Here is a 21,515-nt window from a genome sequence, read left to right as displayed (position 1 = left end):
GACTGCTGCAGAGTAACACACTGTGAAGCTCCTTGCTCTGTGTCTTGTGGCAGTGCAGCCTATGCCTCTGCCTGCTCTGTGTAACAGCCCCAAGCTGCTCTGCAAAGGGAAGGAAGCACTCCTGTCTGAGCTGGACTCTAAAAGGTGGACTCTAAAAGGCAGACTCTACCCGGCAGCATGCTTGCTTCTGGTGGTGTGCTAAATCTACTCCAAACCACAGCTGCTTTTCACATGAAGCATTCTCACACCTAAAAAGGGAAGAGAAAACAACAAATATGGACCACCAGGACTCCCCTGAACCTCATCCTTCCCTTCCAGATTTTAAGTATGTTGCCTACAGCTCAAGGTAGATGCAGGAGCAGCTGATGGTCTCTGCAGCTGCTAAAATCTCACCTTGAGGAGCTGTCAACCTTTTCCTCCTTCTTTCCCACTCTTCATCTCTACAGTGAAAGATGCATCTGAGGTCTGGCTCAAGAAAAATAAGCCTGCTGGCTCAGCCAGTGAGCAGGTAGGTACTTGCCAATGAACTGAGATCCTTACTGTATCCCTAGGTCAGAACCATGTCCTAGCTGCATGCTATAGCTTAGGACACACCACAAACCTCATCTCCTCCCACTATTCCAATCTGCCACACAGCAGCCAGTAATTATCTGTTTGTTAATTAAAATAAACAGAAACCAGGTGGTGCCAGATTGTTACAGGCTCTAGGCAATGATACTTGTTTTCAATATCACATGAAAGTCTATGGTAACAAAGTGGGACAAACTAAAAAATGCCAATATGATCCTTTTATTAATACTAAAGAGCTTCTTTTGCCCTGGTGCCATACTTTATGTTGCTGCTCACTTGAATTTATAGAGTTAACTGAAAGCAAGTAATAAAAAGCTTGTTACATATCTGAGCCAAGAGAAGTAAAATAATGACAGGGTTAAGCCAGCCCCAGGTATGCAGCTTCAGAGGAGTAAGGATAACAATGCCTAGCCAGGCTGGGAGACTCCTCAGTAGCTGAGCTTGCTTTCAAAGGAGCTCCTAGCACCTCAGAGATGCTAGAAAAGGGCAGGGGATTATTGGAGCCAGGAGCAGCTGATAGACTAAAGATACGTTAAAAAATAAATCAGAGGAAGTAGCCTGCGAAGGGGATGGATAGCTTCCAGTTGTCTTTATCAAGGAAAAATGCCAGGTCTGCCTAAGCTCCAGCCAGGAAAGTTAAGCATGAAAACAAAACAGATATATATGGCACCACTCTTTTAAACTCATTTTACAAAGCACTGTGCAGAATAAAAAAAGAAAAGAAAAAAAAAAGTATTTTTATTTTGGTTAAGGTGCTATTGGAAGCTGCTTGAAGGAGACCTTCCTATGCTAGCAGCCCTGTACCCCAAATTCTGAGGTGAAGTTGGATAGCCTAATCCAGGGGGCATCCCCTGGCATCTTGGGAACAGATGAAGGGAAAGGACATGGTCATTGAGATGTGGAGCAGGGATAGAAGAACAGCAAATTGAATGGAGTGACGTTGCAGGTGTTCTGCTTGGGTTCTTCCTGCACAGTGTAAGACTTTTCCCTACAGCCATGGATTGTTGACCAAGTGACCATTTTTTCTTTATAAACTAGCCATTAATTCCTCAAAAATCCACCCTGCTGTCTCACAGAGATTGCATTGACTTCACATTCTTCACTCCCTTTGGCAACCCAGAAAATGCTGTAGTAAGCTGATCATGCTTCAATAGCTCTTTCACAAATGGGCTAGTCAATAATTTAATTAACATATTTTCTGACAATGAAGAAAATATTTTCAGCAGAACTGTGAGCTATTGATACTCTGCTTTCAGCATATTTTGAGACCACTATAAGCTCTGAAATCTGCACAGAAAAAAAAACAAAAGCAGCTGAATTTCATTAATTTGATCTAGCCTGAATAATTCATGTAGTTCCTGTCTGTAGTCTGTTTTATCTGGAGACACAAAGGCTCTTTAGAAAGTTGGGCAGTGTAGTTATTTTTTTGCAGGTGAGGAAGCAGAAATGCCCTAAGTGCAATAGCATCAGACAGCAGACAGGGTTTTCCTCAAGTAGACACAAAGTCCCTTTTTTGCAGTAGTTCTGTAAGAAGACAAATCTGAATTAATGAATTATGAAAATAATTCCAGGAATTTGTCTATTGATTCTGAATGTAACACCAGTATGAGTTACACTTCTGTAAAGTATGCTCCTTAATCTGTCTTAATGTAGCAGGAATACTAAGTAATGGCCTGAAACAGAGATTGAGCACCTGCTGGGAAGGCAGGGCCAACCCAGGGAAGCTCAGGTGTATGCAATGCACCTGAGTGACTGGAGGGGGTGAATCCTGGCTCCACCCCTTCCCAGACTTCATTTAAGAGTTGGCAGTAAGTTGAGTAAGCTCTCACTTGTTGCAGTCTGATACCTTGTTACTCTGCTGTTATTGCTGTGCTTTCCTTTATTTACTATTCAACCTTCATTTACTATTGAAGTATTTAATGTAGCGCTCCTCTGTGTTGATCAGACAAGCCAAAGTCTGAAGAAGACAAGTGATTACAGTAGCCTTTACCTGCATGCTTGGCATGTGGTGACACCCAGGCTTTACCTTAACTGAGTTTTTATGAGATGAAATCTCTTATAGCAGTGCTGTTGGCAGTACTGAGAGGCTACTCTTCACACTGGTTTCGTTCCCCTCACTTAAGATTACTACCAAATAAAGCCACAGAGTTGGCATCCAAATTTAACAATCCTTTTTTCTTAAAAAAATGACCTGCACAATGGAATTCATATTAGTTGTGCAGGAGGCACAGATCTGGGGTTGAACTTGTTAATTAAGACTTTTGGAGTCTAGCTAGACCAACATGTGCTGCTGTTGTATTTTCTTGGTTATTGTCAGGAGAGCCCTAATATTTTGACCACTTACAGCTTTCCAAACTGGAAAAAGAGATAGCACTTTCTAAATTCAAAGCCATTATTGCCTACGCTCTTGGCTGTGAAGGAATGGATTCAGCTCTCAGTAACCTTGTTGTTGTAGAGAGGAATGCTGATCTAGGTACTCAGGAGTTAGCATGCTGTTAGCTTTAAAGACCTAACTTCTTGATAGACCACAGTGTCTGGCCAGCAAATTACTGTAAGTGAGTTTCAGATATGTTTGAAGATTATTTCTTGGTAGTAGAAAATGCTCAGTGGGCAACTTCCCCTTTTTTCTACTTATCAGGGTAGAAGCTTGGTAAAGCTTTATATATATACCGCAGAAGACTAAAGCTAGTGGCATTTATATGTAATTTTGCTATGACAGACAAAACCATTTTATCTTAAACTGCATATTGCCAAGAAGGATAAGAAAGGTAAATAGGACACAAAGAAAATGCTTACTGGAAGAGGATGGGAAAAAGTATCACACTATTATTGCAGTTGTAGTGGCCCATAATTCAGGAACACTGAATTTAGGAAACACTGTGATAGTTAGCTCTGTGACTGGTAGACAGAATTATCAAGCATGGTAGGAGAGAAAGGGATACAAGTGCAACATTGAAAATTTCCTAGTCTGTTTTTTTCTTTATACTTTTAAGTTTGTTTTACCAAACATCTTGCATTATTTTTTTTTCAAAATCCTATCTTGCTTCTTTTGCTGTTACTCATAAGGTTGGTCTAACAATTCACTGGGTAAGACAGGAGCTATTCGCTGTGGTTTGCTCCTTAGATGTCAGGCAGGCCAGAGGAAAAAGTCAGGAAGCAGACAGGAGTAAGTGGGCCAAATAATATTAGATCCCTTGAGTTTCAGAGATCAGAAGAATAGAAGTAGTTGTTTCAGAACATTTGTGCGCTGAAGTGAAGTCTTACACAATCACATACAGAGGAAAAAAAAGAATTAAATTTTTCTAGGGATTGTTGTTATTACTGTGTTTGGAATAGATGTTTGTTGTTTGTCTTTGCTTTGTTTTGTATTGTTTTCCTGGGAAATAAGAACCTGGTGAAAGTTAATGCTCATTTTGAATGAGAAACTGCATATAATCTTCAATAGTTTGCTTTAAAAGAAACAACAGTTGTTAAGGCATCTAAGATACCCTCCGTTGTCTTGGAGTGGAGAAGGGAGAGAAGATGCACATACAGGTAACGTGTTTTATTTTGCTCACAAAAATTCTATGTACTCTGAAAATGGACTGTACTTTAGAGAAAAAAATGCCTTTTTTGGGAATGACGTACCAAACGTATTTTCAATCTTATGTGATCTGTGCATAAAATCCCTAGTATTTCCATAAGGAGTTATTGTAACTTTAACCTGAGCCTTAGGATGATCACTGTGTGTGCATGTGGACACCAGCAAGAATGCTGTGACAATAAGTTGTTTTCATGATACAGTTGTAATGATAAGATTTGAAAACTGTTTCCTTGGTGGTCCCCTCTGTATTAGAAAGAGAGAATCATGAAGAGTTCTTACATAAAGTCAATCTTTGACATTGTAGCTGATGAGATCTACAAATTGGATTTGGTAAAAATGGCACTGCTCCCAGTCATAAACAAAATGTTTTCTTTGGAAAGGGCTCAACAGCCTACTATTTTTTTTTTCCATGTGCTTTTCAGCAAGAGACTGTTCTGATTATAGCTGTGAACAGTATGTTCCCAAATATAAGAAATGTGTGAATAATTGTCTACTTGGACTTGGTCAGAGTGGTCATACTTGCCTGATAGACACCACTGAACTGTAAGGAATAATACTTAATTCTGAATAATTTTCTACTTTTAAGATCACCTCAAATCTTCATATGGCTCCTTCTCCATGACACCACCAGCCACTTGCCTTGAACCAGCCACTCTTTTTTATTTTAGTTTAATCCTGTCAAATTGAGCACAATGTGAGGCTTTTTCTCTACTGAAAAAAAGTAAGCCAGTTTAATTAAATTGATTTAAACTTATGTAAATTACTATGATAGATGCACTGAAGCTGTTTTAAAACTCATGTTCATATTGATTTTTCTTGCCTCAGTTCTGCTCCTTCCATGAATGCCAATCACAATTATTTTTTAACTAGTGCACTTATCTAGAACTATCAAAGTCACAATGTAAGTGAAGAATGTCGAAGTATGACTTTTCATCCTTTGAGCAAAATGGAACTTGTCTGATGTCTTACTGCGTGCAGGAAGGAATATAGGAAACTATGGAACAAGGCACAGAGGTAGTAGAAATCGGCAAAATGCATATTCATGAAAGGCTTGGGGAGTGGGAAAAATTGAGAGTAATCATAGTAGTTAGAATCTCTCATTTTCCAACTTATTATCACTGCCTATTTCAATGTCAGTTCTCATTGTTAGTTTTTACTGTATATGGACAATTCCCCCTGCTGTGGGATCCTTTTCATCTGCTGCAGGATCAACCAAAAACACCATGAGAGAGTCCAAGAGAGCTCCCTGTGTCAGAAACATCAGCAGTGATGACCTGCAGGCACGTAGTAGGACTTGTAAAACAGTGTGGTTGGGCTTCCAGAGTATACTCAGGGAGTCTCTAGGTTTCATGCTGAAAGCCTTCAGACTTGGCATACTGACACTTTCTGGGTACGTTCTGTTGCTTTAATGTAAGTCTCTTAAACCCTCAAGACCTTTCAAAAAGCTGCAGCAGCTGCTTATGCTCAAGTGTGGCATAGCCTTACAGCTGGGAAGGTTTTTGTCATGTTCTGTGCACAGATTACTGCTGCGTTATCATTGAACATGTCCAGCTACTCAGTGTAAACGTTTTCTCTGAGTATGGGAGCTTTTATGGACATAGCAAGGAGACAGTTTTTAAAGTCCAGTATCTTGGGAAGAACTGGCACATAGTTGTTATTTATACAGCATTGTTGGAGTTTAAGTAACATGAGTGGAGCATATAATCTCTTGTAGTGAGCCCTTCATACAAGGATGAACACCATCCACAAGGAGTCCTAGTTCAGCAAATGGAAATGCCATAATGAATTCTGATAGTATTCCTCAAATTGCTTTAGTTCACTACAGCTTTTGTATGCTATTTGTCATCAGCTCAGTGTTAATGCACTTGTTGCTGTCTTGTCATGAGGAATAGCTTGGCCATTCAGCTTTCTGCAGCACAGAAGCAGCTCATCTGGCATAAAGAAATACTTCATCAGGAGCCATTGCACTGAAGATTTCAAGCATTTTGGGTAACAGAAAAATCAGTGCTCTTTTTTATGTGTAGAGTGCCAAAGACTTACTCTATCTGACTGGCAGGTGTCATACTGCCAAGGCCTTATGTTTTGTTTTTTCCTAGGCCACAACACTGTGGATGCTCTATCACCTCTCCTTTCTTGTAATTTCATAGAATCATACAGTCTTGTAGTATCCCAAATTGGAAGGGACTCACAAGGATCATGGCTCCTGGCTCCACATGGGACCAACTAATAATCAAACCCCATGTCTGAGAGTGTTCTCCAGATGCTCATTGACTTCCAGCAGATTGGGGCTGTAACCAGTGCCCTGGAGAGCTTTTGCCAGTGCCTTACCACCCTCTGGTGAATAACTTTCTCTTAATACTTAACCTGACCTTCCCCTGAAGCAACTCCATGCCATTCTCTTGGGCCCTGTCACCTCACCAGAGAGTAGAGCTCTGCCCCTCTGCTGCCCCTCTGATCCTGTTATGAGGAGCTGAAGGCTTCATAACACTCATCAGATCTCTGATAGTTTTATGTTCTTATATTGTGGACCCCAAACCTGTACCTATTGCTTGAGGTGGGGCTGCATCAGCACAACAGTTCAATTGGTCAGGAGTACAACAGCTTATGAACCATTTCAGAAGGTCTCAAGCACAGGATAGTTTCTGGTTTTGTATCACAGATATTACCTACTAGAATTCTTTGATGTAAAATTTGAGATGTCTTAGTATGTCTCAGACTTTGAAAGGACACTTACCCTTCAGTAATGATAGTTTTGCTGTCCATTTTTCTTTCTGGAACGTTCTTTGGACAGGTTGAGGTGGAGAGAGCTGAGTCTGCTAATGCAATCTGTGCTTATCCAAACAAAGGGAGAACTGGCTCAGGGAGCAGAAAGATCTGCAGTACCTGGTAGGCTTTCTAGAGGACAGCAGGTGACAGTTCACAGAATTAGCTATCAGACATCTCCGTGGGTATGAGTCAACCCTCAAATCCAGCTGTGAAGTGTTTAGCATGTCTAACACCCCTTGGTGCTTTGTCCTCAGAACTTCTGTGCTGGATTACTGAGTCAGGGAAACCTGCAAAGTAGTACTAGCCTTCTTGACTGAATTTAAGCTCTACTACTCAGGACCTGCTTTCTTGAGAAGGATTTCACAGTATGGGCAGGAAGGAGTACGTTATGGTGGTATTCGTTTGCTTGTACTTCAACACAGACATTATATCTGTCTGTTTAGTAGTTCTTATTGCTTAGTGCAGCTTTGGCTTTAGTTGGCATGGCAGTTAAATGTTCTGCAGAATATGATAGGCATGTTAATTTATCCCTGTGTAGTAAGGAGTAAATCCTGGTGATGCATATATCAGGACAAGCACATTCTTCACACTATTCCTCTGTTCTTCATCCCAGGAGCAGAGGAGGAGAGGACTCTGGCTCTACAGCTAGATACAAATGTGCACAGAAATAAGGAAAAGATAAGTGCTTGCCAGAGTAGTTCATGCTTCTGCAGCAAAAGAGATACAGCCAGAATAAAAAAAAATGTCTAAATCCTGTGTTTGCTTGTCAGGTTAACTAGGAGTTACTTGAAATTGTCCTGAGAACGAGTTAAGAGGAGCAAGTCAAAAGGAGCTATCATTCTAGACAGTGAGAATAGAATAGATGAATTTAATTCAGTGGTTTTTCCCACAGACCCTGGTTTCCATACCTTTTTTTTTTTTTTTTTTAAATTCTATATTCATTCAGAGAATCATTTATAATCCATTATCATACACTTTGACTGTGAAACTTACTGTAGAGGGTACTGAGGGACATAGCTTCTCTGGTCATCCGTCTAACCTCTGGAATCAAGCAGGATTAAACACTGAAATAATTCTACTTTCCATTTATCCATCTTTATCTTGAACACCGCTAATGATAGTGACATAATGACCTCATTGAGTGCTATCTTCCTAAGCATGATTCATCCTAATAATCATGTCTGCTGCTGATACTTCAGTACTTCAGAACTAAAATAATAATAATTCAGCAAAGACTTACACTTGATAACTTTCACTGGTAACAAAAATTGAGTTACTTGCAAACTGTGTTTAAAACAATGTGTTCTGTCTTTTAATTCCTTCAGACTTTTAAATTTAGCTCAACAAGCACTGTTCCCACTCCCTTGCAGAATTACAGTTTTATCTTGCCAATGAGGCCTGCAAAATAGAGTGACAAATGAAAAAAAGATAACATCAAGAAGCACTTCACACTTTGATGAGAAGATCTTGCCAATATCTGGAGATCAGATTTTGTTTTTTAAAGATGAAGATATTTTTTAGAAATACCAGAGAATCACTGGGAAAATATAGTAAGTATTCCTAAACTGTTGAAGGGATCATTCTGATTTTTTTTTTCCCCCCTGTGGTTATTTGCAGTTACCTCTTGATGATGGCTATTCATCATACACATTATGAAACTCGACTAAGCCAATGATCCCAGGAATTGTTCACCTTTGCAGTTGAACAAGAAAAATGGTAAAGGAGCTGAATCTTAACTATTTTTAATCTATCAATAAATTAGACTAATTGATAATTAGTGTTGGTCGAGCACTTTGTTTTATATACATTCATTTTATTTTCACTTTTGTATAATGTCATGTGGGAATAAGTCACTTTATAGATCTCATACTTTCATGTTTTAGAATAAAGTTACAAAAAAAAAACAAACAAAAAAAAAACCAAACAAATGAGCAAAAACACAAATAGAAACAGTGGAAAGGTTATTTTTTTCCAGTTCTTTTTCCTTCTGGACTTTTCTGATTCCCACTCAGCATAGTTATGCATGCAGGTACACCACAACTACAATGATTGTAGGACTGTAGGATGACTCTCTTAGGAAGGGAGCTCAGGAAGTCTCATGGCAGGGGAAGGTTGCTTGAGGTATTTTTCAGTCGGGTCTTGAAAACATTTATGGAGAGCCAACATCTGTCCTGGGTAGCCTGTGTTGACTGAATTAATGAAACTTTTAGCAGTGATTGTAGTAATCTGTACTCCAAGAATGCTGTGATTTTTGTGTCTTCCTAGTATCAAGTTACTAGGAAAAACTGAGTAAACTCCAGTATGCTCCAAGCTTCAATGCAGCTTTAAGGTCTAGTCAAGAGTAGTCGGGCAGTCCCAGGCAGCCTAACTGAAGAAGTAAGAAATGACAGAAAGCCATTTTTGCTTCCTGTAGCTTGTGTTCAATAAAGTCAATCATACCACCGTACCAGGAGGAAAAAAAAAAAAAAAAAAAAGCAGAAGAGCTCTGCAAAGGTCAGTCATCTTCCTTCCTTATAGAACTAATTAAAATGGGGCTGTATTGTCACAGATATATGGATCAGCTCTGAGAAGGCAGCTCTATGCAGCAGGAGCCAAGGCACGTGGTACTCCATGTACACAAGGCCAGAGAGTAAAGACATGACATGTTTGAATTAAGCACGAAGGGCAGGCAGTGCCAACACAGACACAGTCACAGCAGTACGATTTTAAATGTCTCTAATAGGCAGATAAAAAGAAGAGAGAAAAGCTAAACATACCAGCACCATCTTGACTACTGCTTGGAACTGTGACCCCTTCTGTTCTTGCCTCATGCATCATCTCTTCATCCTCATGCCCCTTATCACAACCTGGGGAGGAGGCCAGGAGGACAATGCCATCCTCACGTTTTGTATGGGCTGAGGCTGCAGTCCAATGGGTCTTGCTTGCTCTGCAGGCTTGACTTGTCACTTGGCTTAACTTTGTCACTTTCTTTCCTGTGGAAGCAATGGCAGCAGTAATTAGGAACCAAGAAACCCCTGACAGAGAAGTTATATTAACTAGGACAAAAGTCTGTAAGTGAAATAAAATAAGATTAAGGCATACGATAGGTATGGCTGTTTTTTTTCTGGAGGTTAGAACATTTCTTTTTAAGAAACTCCTTTGATTTCTCCACAGTCTGCCTGATGACATTTCTCCCTGAAAAAAACACTCTTGTTCTTCTCTTGATGTGAATTGTTTCAGATATTGAAATCTTTTTTGTTTTGTTTTTAATTCTTATCCAGCAAAACCAGTATGTCACTTTGGCCTGGAATCTAAAAGGATGTCTTTGCTCACCTGAAGTGTTTCCTTGGATGCTGTTTACTTGGAGAGTGGATGGCCAGGAGGACCTTAAGATCACTTATACAACCTCTTACACATTACAGATCGTTAGGTTTCACTGAGTTATCTCTTTATTGAAAGAGTATAATGAAGGAGAAATAGTAAAACAGCTCTTAGTCTAAGGACAAAACCTTGCTCTTGTAAGGCCTTTTCTTGTTCTTCTGAAGATGTTGATTACCTAGCTTGCAAATGGAGTAATAAGCATCCTCTGCTGTGAAGCACATCTCCCTTCTCGCTTTAGGGAGTCAGGTTAGCACTTCTTACTCATACAAAAGGGACTGAGCATGTGGATAGCTCTGAGTGGAAACAGCATTGGCAAGGATCCTTTCCTAAGGCAGGAAAGCAGGCGGATGCTTCTAGACAAGTAGTATGGCTGTGTTATTTTGTAGTCCCCAAAATATTTTCTAAGTCATGGGTCCTAGTGTGCCTCCTATCTGTCCCTGAGACTGCCTTGCCCCATGTAGAACAAAGATCTCCTTTGTTGTGACTGTGCCAGGACATCTGCTGCAGGAGGATGCTTCTCGTACACAACAGAGTTTCTTGCATCAGCTGGAGGGATGACAGCAAAAATGAACAAAGTCTGTGAGATGGAGTTGTCTGTGTTTGTGTGCACAACTTAAAGGTGAGTGAGGAGATAAAGTAGTATTGCATTGTTGCACTCCTGCTGAAAAGGACTTCTCAATACCTGTTTCTTCAATCTCAAGAGGAATTTTTGATTTTTCTCATATTTGTATGGCAGATTTCTGATTGAGCAGTAACAGATTGAGAAGGGTTATTTTTTCATAGAAAACAAGGATTATTTAAAGAATTTGTTAGTTCTGGACAAGTAGAGACACTTAAATCAGGGAGTATGTTAGGCTGACATCTAATTATGTAATGAGGAAGGAGAGGAAGCGTACAAAAAAACCCAAACAAAAATAATTGTAATGTGGTTTATTGAATAGAACAAGTAGATTGAATACGCTATTGGGCTACACAAAAATAGCATCACATGATTATTAAGAGTTCATTTCTTTTTTTACTCACAGATTAGGGACTTTCTCCTTGTTGCTTTTCCAGTACTGAATATCAACAAGGGAAATAACTGTCTGCCTCCCTGCAGCTTTCTGAGGATGTGCTGTTATTGCTTTCTTTTGAGATTCAGCTTGTTTTGCAGCCTGAGATTTTGAGTCTGTGGGTGACCTATTCTACGAGCAAAGCAGGGAAGTTAATAGAATTCTTAATTAACCTCTGAAGGATTAATTCATTTTGTCACCAAATTAGGTAAAGGGCAAGTAGGTAAATGTCTACAACTGTCCAGAAGCTACTGGTGACTGCATGGCTACCATGTACTCTGCTGAAATTACAGCTGCAGCAGTGAAGCAAGTGAAATCTTGAAGCAGAAGCAATCAGATGTGAGATGGGATCTCTACCTGCCCTTCTCAAGAGAAATGGAGCTATCCCAGATGCTTTATTTTTGAACTGGCCGTGAACCTTGTCCAATTGTAAGCTGAGGTATTCACAGATTATTTATTGTATTTTTGATTGTGTCTTTGTTGCTCACCCGAGGTGATGGAACCTGATAAATTCAATTTAATTTTACCTTTTCTGTATTGTATAATCTGTCTTTTTTATATGGACTCAGCTGCTTGGTTTCAGACACCAATGATATTGCAGTGTAATTCTATGTATGCGTGTAAATATTCCCCTACAAGAGCCAAAAATATTACTGTCGGTTTGGTATATTCCCCTCTGCAACTAATGAGAAAAATGAAGTATTTCTGTGGTGGATGTGAAAAATAGGCATTGTCACCCAGAGCCTCCCACATCTGTGTGTGATCTGGGTGCTGTGTCTCTCCCTGCCTGTGCCACAGGGCAGTGAGGAGGGAAGGGAGAAGCAGCTCAGTGTGCACACCTCCATGTTTTTCTTCCTCTTGCTTTGTCAGTTATCTGTATCTTACTGAAGTGTTGGGGATGGCTGGAGAGGCTGGGGTTTTTTTGCAATAAAAATTTTCCTGATAAGAGGCTTGAAGGATTTCAAATAGAGAACTCTTGTGTACACCAGTACCTGGCCTCTCTGCCATTGCCTGTCCCCTAGCAGCACAACAGTCTGTTACCACTGTTACACAGTGCTGTGTACAGAGACACTGGGGCTAGGCTTGAGAAAGCCAGGCAGAAGCTCTACAGACTCAGAATAGCACTCACCCCAAATCACCACCAGTATGAAGACCTTCTCAGAATGTCTCACAAGGGCAAGGAAGATGAATCTCAGCTCTATGCTAGGGTTGGTCCAGGTGATGCTGCTGTAGAGTACCCCAAGCAAGGGTTGACTTGCACCCTCCAGCTGTGACTATTTCAATTTGGGTACAAAATCAAATGCAAATGTAACACTTGATTAATAATAATCAAAGAATCTTTGTATCAAATAAAATGTTTAATATAAATCATTATATAAAATACAAATATTACGTTTTAATGACTCCAAGTATAATTTTACCATAAACCAAAGTACAGAGTAATCATTGACGCAAATGAAAGAGAATGAGTTTTTCCCTTGGTGCTTACTTCAGAAGAGATGGCCTGTATCCAATGCTGGCTAGAGATGCTTCAGTACCTCAGTTTTCCCATTCCTGAAGAAACGTAATGCAATAGACCCATTGCCTGCCTGAAAGCCAGGACAGTGTTTGTAGCCACTGGAATTTGGGTTTCTTTACTTGCATGGTGTTCACTAGCTGGGAACAAGGGTTACAGATGAGCAGTTTCAGCAATTCCAGGAGATTCAGCTGAAATTGGAAGGGCTGAGTTTGAAGTTTTTTTGCCTCAATTGAGAGCCCAATTCCCCACACCAAGGGAGAGTATCCAACCTACCTGGAGATGGCCATTTGTGTCTTAAAAATATTTCTGTTGTTACCATCGTAACTTATAAGTTTTTTTCTGGTTGCCAGTTGTCCCTCTAATTATTGGTCAGTCTTTGGTCCTGCTGCAAGGCTTTCCAGATCCTGACCAGGTCTCAAGCAGCATACCTACAGGTCAGACTCCTGTGCATTTATGGACAGAAATTATAGAATCATAGAATGGCTCTGGTTGGAGGAGATCTTAAAGTCCATCTGGTTCAATGCCCTGCCATTGACAGGGCTGCCAGCTACCAGATCAGGGTGCCCAGAGCCCTATCTAATCTGGCTTTTTAAAGTCATTCCTCCTTGATTTATGACTATCTGACTGTGTAAAAAAGAGGTCAGTCCTTCTCCTGCTTATATGCTCCCTTCAAGTACTAGAAGGCCACAATATCTTGTCAGAAACTTCTTTTCTCCAAGCTGAACAAACCCAACTCCCTCAATCTTTCTTCATAGAAGAGGTGCTCCAGCCCTCCACTCATCTTTATGGCCCTCCTCTGGACCCACTCCAACATCTGCACATCATTCTTGATCTGGGGGCCCCAGGCCTGGATGCAGCTCTCCAAACTGGGCCTTGCAAGGGTCACTTCCCTGCTGTCCACCTCTCTTCTGATGCAGCTCAGGATGCAGTTGGCAAACTCATAAGTAAAAAGGGCTTTGGTTCTCTGTGAGCTCAGGTGGTGAGGGAAAGGTACTTTTACTCATGGAAGACTTTGATGACCAGAAAGATGGAGTAAGCTCAGTGCATTTGAGAACTTGGATTTAAACTTGTGATCATTTTGGAAAGCCAGGACTGAAAAATGGGCTTGATGTTTGAAGGGCAAATACTTCTTCAGCACAAGCCACAAAGAAAAGTAATAAGACCTACACCTAGCCTGTTTGATTGTTAGTCAGTGGGTTTAAATGCTTAACAAAGTATATTTTCATAATTATACAGAATCTATTCTTATCTTTCATTAAAATTAATTTCAGTATTATATTAATGAAGATGCAAAACGTTCCATAGTTGAATGTCATCAAGCTGAGAAACAGCTCTAATGGGAGCTGAACACGCATAACACTGTCTTTGAAATCAGGCCAAGAGTGCTCAGACTGCAAGGGATATTTAGCCACACGAACAACATCTTGAATAATTATTAAAACATTAAAACACACTGCTCTCAGCCACTACTGACTGCAATGCTGATACCACCAGACAGTGGGCCTGGGGTTTCCCTCTGCCTTGGGAAACAGAGGGCTGCCGAGCAAGGTGACTGCCCCAAAGATAACAGCCTCCTACCAACACCCCGCATACTGCAGCGCCCAAGTTGATGCAGGTAGGCATGCCTGTGGCTTAATCAGCAGGAATGAGGCTACACAAACACTATTGTTCTGCTTCACTCAGCTGCTGGATGAGTCTGAAGAGGCCACGGAGCACAAAGAGCAAGCATATTCCTTATCTAAACAATGTCGCACAGACAGAAAGTATTTCCAGAATATCTGGTGGCATCACCCAGACGCAGATTTGGGTACTGCTATAGCTGAATGTGGGGCACTACAACGTGAATGGGAATGTGCTAGGTGTGGGAGCTGGGGAGTTGCAGCCTAACCCAAAGGGCTGCCGGGCTCTGTTCCTCCCAGAAGGCGTAGAGGAGAGCAGACCTTATCTTTCCACTGCTGGTGGAAGTGTGCGGTTGCCAGAGGGGGAAAGGAGAGAGGAGGATTTTTTAGCAGCATAATCCGATTCAACCGGGGTTTGGTTTGTGCTGAAAACAGCTGGCTTGCTGCCCAGAACTGAGAATGAACTTTAGAGGATTTCCAGTGAGTGATCCACATCTTCAAAAGCATTCCTCTGGCACAGCAGCTTGCTTCAGTGGGCCTCATCTGCAGACCTGTTAGATGTAAGCTGCTGAGGTGCTCAGAGTGAGCTGAAGTATTAAAAATTAATATTGGCAAAAGGAATAGTTCCCATAAACAGACATTACCAACCTGAAATCTAGTCATTAAGAAGGAAAAAAAAAAGCAAAAGTAATTTCAAGTATTGAGTCTAACTGATTTCCTTGGGGAACACTCCACAGTTTTATCGCCGCATTTCCCTGCTTTCCGCAGATGCTCCTCTCACCTCAATGGCTTCGTGTAGGTTTCACATAAATAGGAAAGTAATGAAAGGAACTCAACAAAAATAAATAGGGAGGAACAACAGGATGGAAAAGATGAAATTTCAAACATATTTAAATTACAGGAATTAAAATTTATTTGTGAAATTATAAGGTGATATATCACAGAATCACAGAATCTCAGAACCACAGAATGGCCAGGGTTGGAAGGGACCTCAAGGATCATGACTCTCCAACTCCCCTGCCACAGGCAGGGTCACCAAATTTAATAATAGACCAGGCTGCCCAGGGCCCCATCCAACCTGGCCTTGAACACCTCCATGGACGGGGCATCGACAACCTCTCTGGGCAGCCTGTTCCAGCACCTCACCACTCTCTCTGTAAAGAACTTCCCCCTGACATCCAACCTAAACCTTCCCTCCCTTGACTTAAAGCCATTTCCCCTTGTCCTGCTGTTGTCTACCCTTTCAAAGAGTTGACACTTCGGATATATGATTGATTTAACAAGTATGTATACACGTAAGCTTATCTGAGAGTCTAATCAGAAGTTTTCAATGAAATAGTTTAGAATAGAGAGTTTAAAACCTTCTCCTATTTATTTTCAGAGATACTTCTAGTACTTTAGAGATGCACTCACAGGTCTCAGTCACTTCTAGGTCACTAGAGCGCTTTTGCTCTAGTTCCGTGAAGGGCCACAGAGCTGAACTTTCCAGAGTCGATAATCCCACCTGGATGCCAGTTCCAAGCCTGGCAGCTGTGCGAGAGCCAGAGAGCTTTCCAGAAGCGTGTTTTATCTATACTTTCCTAATAGACTGGAGACACGCCACGCTGTGTTTTGAGGGGAAAGCATGTGATAATTCCTAAGAACTCAGCATCGCAGGTGCAAATGAACACAATACCGTGTTGCCTAGCTGTAGGCAAAAGGAAATTTACGAGAAGAAGAGGAGGCAGCGGAGCAAAGCCCCAGCCCATCCGACCCTGCCCCAAGCCCTCGTGCCCCATGCTGCCTCGGGCCGACGGCGCCGGAGGGCGGCGTGAGAGCCGCGAGCCGAGTGCTGCGGCGCCCCCTCGCGGCCAGGCTGCTGCAGCGCTCCCGGGGGCGGGCGCCGCCGCACGCGGCCGCGGGTCTGCACAGGAGCGCCGGGGCGCGCGGGGCGGCGGCGGGCTGGAACAAAGGGGTCGGGCCGGCGCGGCTGCCGGGAAGGAGCGGTTGCGCGGAGGGGGTGTGGGCGCCGGCGGCGACGGCGGGTGGAGCGTCGCCAAACTGCCGCCGCTCCGTAGAGCGTGAGCGGCACTTGCTGGCGGCGGCAGCCCGCCCCTCGCTGCATGGCAGCTCGGTGAGGGAGGAGCGGGCGAGGGTCCGGCGCTGCCCGGAAGCCGCGGCAGCAGCAGCAGCGCCCGCCGCACCGGCCGGGATGCTCTCCGCTCGCCGCTAAGGCGCAGCCCCGCCGCGATGCTCTCCCCGGAGCGCCACCGCCACCCCCGGCACCCGCCGCCGCCGCAGCCGCCGCCGCCGCCGCACCTCCCGCCGCAGCCCAACCATGTCGTGGCCACCATCGAGAACCTGCCGGCCGAGGGCGGTGGCGCCAGGAGCGGCATCTCCGCGCCCTCCAACGGCGTGCGCCAGCGGATCAGGAAAGTGCTGAACAGGTGAGGCTAGGGCCGGGGCCGGGCGCGGCGTGTCCCGGGGCAGAGCGGCCGTGCCCGAGGGAGCTGCGGGGGAGCGGGCGGAGGGAGCGCGGAACTGCCGCCGCCGGCGCGCGGCGTTAGCGCGCAGCCGGGGAGAAGCGCGTGCGGACCGCGGGAGCCGGGCGGTCGGTGCGTGCTGTTGGGCATCGCAACCGTAAGGGTACCGAAACCGCAGGATGCCACGCAGGGACCGTCGTCGCACCGCTGCTCTGGCTGCTCCCCTCTTTGCGGATTGTTCCTTCTGCGCTGCGCTTGGTCAGGTGCGAGTTGTTACTGCCGAGCGGTGTTCATCCGAGCCCAACCGGTTGCGCTTCTCCAGAAGGAGCCCTTGAGCTTCTGTCTGAAGGGCCGCCCGGAGCCATCGCTGCTGCCCGGCGAGCCCTCCTCGCGGGGCGCGCGCACCGTGCGATGTCTTTGTGACCTCTCTAGTTTTGGGTACGGGTGAGCTACTCGGCAAACCTCAGCTCTTCTTCCCTGATGTACTGAGTTTGGAGATGAAGCTCCCTGATTCTTCCAGGCTTTAAACATTAGGAGTTTATCTTATCTTATCTAGAAGTCTTTGTTACAAATACCTGGGGCAGTTTGTCTCATTGCTCGCAGATCAGTGCAATTATATGCAATTAATTACCTGTTACCTTTCTAGGCGGACCTCAGAAGCATCGGTGAGGGATGAAATATTTACCCTTTGTTAAAAAAATAGTTGAAACAAGAACTCGGACAAACTCAAACATTTTCTCATACGTGCACATTTGCAACTCCCCATGCAGTACAACCCGCTCTGTTCCTCTGTCCCATGACTGCCAACCCACCAGTTCTTGGCACTGGCAGAACGTTGCAATCCTTCTACAGGGCTGCCCCGAGGCACCTGCTAGCTTTAGGATGTGGTGCTGGGACGGAAAGTTCCTGGGGCAACAGAAGGTGGGTGAAGGTGTGGAGAGGGTCTTGGTACAGCAATAGTGGTGATCTCGTAGAGCCACCTCACTGCATGGCTGGGGGTTCTGGGTTGACACAAAGAATTGAAGGACTTCCCGTGCTCGTGTGTATTAGATATGACTCTCAGCTGTATATTGTGAGTCCGGTTGGTGTTTGTTGGCGTATATATGTTATTGAAAATATGACATCTAGATTTTTTGAAAGGAGAGAAGGATAAAAATTGGCTCTGATGGTGAAAGCTTGTCTATGTTCTGATCGATTTACAGCCCGGATCTCCCACTGTCCCAAGAAGCACTCCCATGGGCAGCAACCCCATCACTTCTTGGCAATCATGTGCTTTTCCCATCTGTAATGAAGCAAATTTTCCCAAATGCATGGGAGAAAACTTGTTCTTGTGGAGTACTAAGGCAGCTTTTTCTTTAAGAAAATCCTTAGCCCATCCCGAAACCTGCACGAAAGGAAATTTTGCCTGAGTGAGGGTTCCTTCAAGAAGGAGAAATTAAGGAGCTAAGGATTGTGCACTGTGTAATGTCATGGCTTTTCTACTGTATTTCTGTCAGTACAGTGAAATGAAACCTGACACACTGTTTATGCTTTCATCTTCTATGAACACAATAGCGTGCAAACGTGTAAGGAGAAAGGAAGAAATATTGTGTTGCACATACAAAGAGGGTTATTAGGGCCTATAGCAATAGCAGGATGGATAATTGTTTTTAACTGAAAGAGGAAATACTTAGGCATGGTGTTAGGAAGAAATTCTTTACTTGGAGAGCAGTGAGGCACTGGCACAGCTGCCCAGAGAAGCTGTGGTGCCCCATCCCCTGAGGCACTCAAGACCAATTTGGATGGGGCCCTGGGCAGCCTGAGCTGGGGGGGTTCAAGCCCTGCCCATAGCAGGGGGCTGGGACTGGGTGGGCTTAGAGGTCCCTTCCCGCTCAAACAATTCTGATTCCAGGTAGAAGCCCAGCTCAAACCAAGTTTTGGATTCTGCAGTTAGTGTTGTTCTAGTGGTAGCACTTTGTCCATGCTGCCTGTACTTTGTGAGTACTGTTTGCTTGAGAACTGTTTGTGGAAGGTTACTGACTGACTCCTTCAGTTGAGAATGTGCTCCTTCCTGTTTTCTGCTAATGGGGATGTTCCTAAGACTAACAGACAACATAACAGGTTGAGGACAGCTGGGGTCGCCAGCAACCTATTTGCAATTGTTATGGTCAGAGGGGAAGAAGTGGGAGAATGGGGCAGGCACTGACAGAAACTGAGGGCTGTTCCTGTCCTGCTGTGTAGCAGAAGTTTAGTTACCTGGGTTCTGGGTGCCTTCCAAGGCTTCTCTTAAAATTACTTTTCAAGTTATGGAAACGTTTAGCTTCATCTTCCAGTCCCTGCTCCCTGTTCGCTCAGTGGTCCCAAGGTAACAGAGAAACCCTGGAAGAACCCCTTAGGAGTGCCTGAGAAGGAGATAATTCATGGAGGGCAGCATTGGCCGACTTCAAAAGTGCAATTCAGTAATCAGAGCAAATGCTGGCCAGAACTGAAGACCAAAGTGAAACAAAACTGAAGGGCCAGAATCAAGGAGAGCTGGAGATGCCAGGTAGGATTTACTGGAGTAGTTTGGAAGTCAATTCTGAGCTGGTGGTAATGGTAAGAAGGACCTACTACATTCTGCTACATTCGAACAAGCTGTTACCCTTGAAGCCTGAGAGGATGGCTGAATGGACATTTCAGTAAGGGGGAACTGTAGTGATTACATATCAGAAATACATCCCTGGACCTATGACTCACATCTGTGGTCTATGAATCTCTGCTGCCCTATGCCTTTCTTGTGGTATTTGCTCAGCAGCTGTTCTTGACCAACTCTGTCCTGATATGTTGAAGGGGAGGGAAGAAATTATTCTGGCTGTCTACTTGCTTCCTTCCGCACCACCTCTGTGAAGCCAGAATTGGACTCTACCAACCTGTCTGCTTGTGGAAGTCACCTAATGAGTGGTGACTCACCTGCCCCATGTTGCCTCCCACCTCCAACAGGAAGCAAGAAAAAAGGGAAAAATTGCTGAATCACAGGGGAACAGGTTGCTAAATGGTCTCTTGGGGGGATTCTTGCAAATTATTTATTTGAATGAGTGTCTGAAATCAGGTAACTGCTTGTAGGTGAACATTACCTCTGTAGTCCTACACACAAGGACAAGGAATGAAAAAGTTCTCGCAAGAAAAATGAATGTATGTCTTTAGATACTATGTCAAAGTTATTTAACCTAAGTAAAAAGGATAATTCCAGGATACAAAAAAAAAAGAAAAAAAAAAAAAAAAGAGAGAGAAAAGAGAAGAAGCAAACTCCACAAAGAAAAAACAACCACCGCCTAAACTAGAGCCACACCAGTGAACTGAGGATGATATCCATGTCTCCACTATTGAATTACTTTTTCCTACCAAGGACCTTCCTAGCAAGCTGGTTGGCATGGGCGTAATTCTGGGCTTGCCTGCTTCTGCCTTTCAGTACATTCATGAGGAATAGTTGCCATAAAGTTTAACTGTGGCTTATCTCATTGTTTCAAGGATATATTTGCATGCTTGTTCTTGCTATTTGTAAATGGTGCTTTGCAGTTTTCACAAGTTTCCTCAAATCATACCAGAGTACTAGAGACTGATCAGTTTGCTGTCTGATAATAGCAGGAGCACAATCTCAGACCCATGTCACCTTTGCAGTGGCTTTGTGGGTATGTTTTCTGCTCTCAGGAATGCTGAGAGCTTTCTTTGGGACAGTGCAAGTCCCTTTACTTCTCTGCCCACTTATTCACTTTCTCAGATAAATTTTGGCCTTGGGCATAAACCAGTGTAGGTCTGATTACCATTACCTTTCATAAAAGACGGAAGAAAAAATATTGCTGCTAATAAATATAATTCATTAAGCTAGGCAGTGATTTATTTTATTATCAAAATGAACAAAATGTAGCAAATAAAAGTAGTTTAGATACAAATTGATTCTTCTCATCATAAAGCCCAGGTGTTTACATACAGTCTGAGTAGAACTTCTGCCGTTTTAGTATGTTGCAGGACCAGTTCATCCTTTGTAATGGAGCTCAGGAAGGACTTGGCCTAGTAGCTGACTGACTTTCAGCTTGAACTGTTTGTACGGCTACTAACTCCTTAGAGATGAGAGCTGTTTAAATTACACTGCAAGTTGTAAAAGCTATAACCCAGTGATTTTTTTCTTTTTATAGTATATATTCACATAGTAAACCTGGTAGAGTTTATGTAGTAAAAAAATGAAATCGAGGCAATATATTTCATTGCCCTAAAGTAGTACCATCTTTCAGTTGACTGATCAGGGTAGCGAACAAACCAAATAATTCATGGCGTTTTTTCCTTAATGAAAAGCAGGTCAAAGATCAGATATATTATTTCTGAAATTTCAGAAAGAGTGAGTATTCATAACCTTCAATTGCATCACTTTGTTCTTCAATCCAAAAAGGGCTGGCTTCCTTGGGGAATTTTGTTCTTAAAAAGTACAAATATCTCTCAGTGTCTGCCCAGAATAACAGTAGCTATAGAAGAAAATCTGAGCCCAATTCAGGCAGCTGTAGCTCTCTTTTTAGGTAGAAATTTTATACCATTTTGAAATGAGTCAAAGAAAATGAGTTCAGAGCACAGGCA

At 43.1% G+C, this 21,515-nt stretch overlaps 1 protein-coding gene across 1 annotated transcript in view; it reads left to right on the top strand.

Annotated features, from left to right (window-relative positions):
• Positions 1–16,698: 16,698 nt before the first annotated feature.
• The window catches only part of SLC35F1 (solute carrier family 35 member F1), a gene marked incomplete at both ends in the record, with an annotated part of 230,285 nt that continues 225,468 nt past the window's right edge, over positions 16,699–21,515 (top strand). The window contains one exon of the mRNA XM_079550241.1: positions 16,699–16,895. Within this exon, the coding sequence (XP_079406367.1) occupies positions 16,699–16,895 (197 nt within the window). The remainder of the gene's footprint in view (positions 16,896–21,515) is intronic.

This window comes from Tetrao urogallus, assembly GCF_951394365.1.
Source record: "Tetrao urogallus genome assembly, chromosome: 2".
Classification (NCBI taxonomy): Eukaryota; Metazoa; Chordata; class Aves; order Galliformes; family Phasianidae; genus Tetrao; species Tetrao urogallus.
This window is presented reverse-complemented; position numbering and strand designations above follow the sequence as displayed.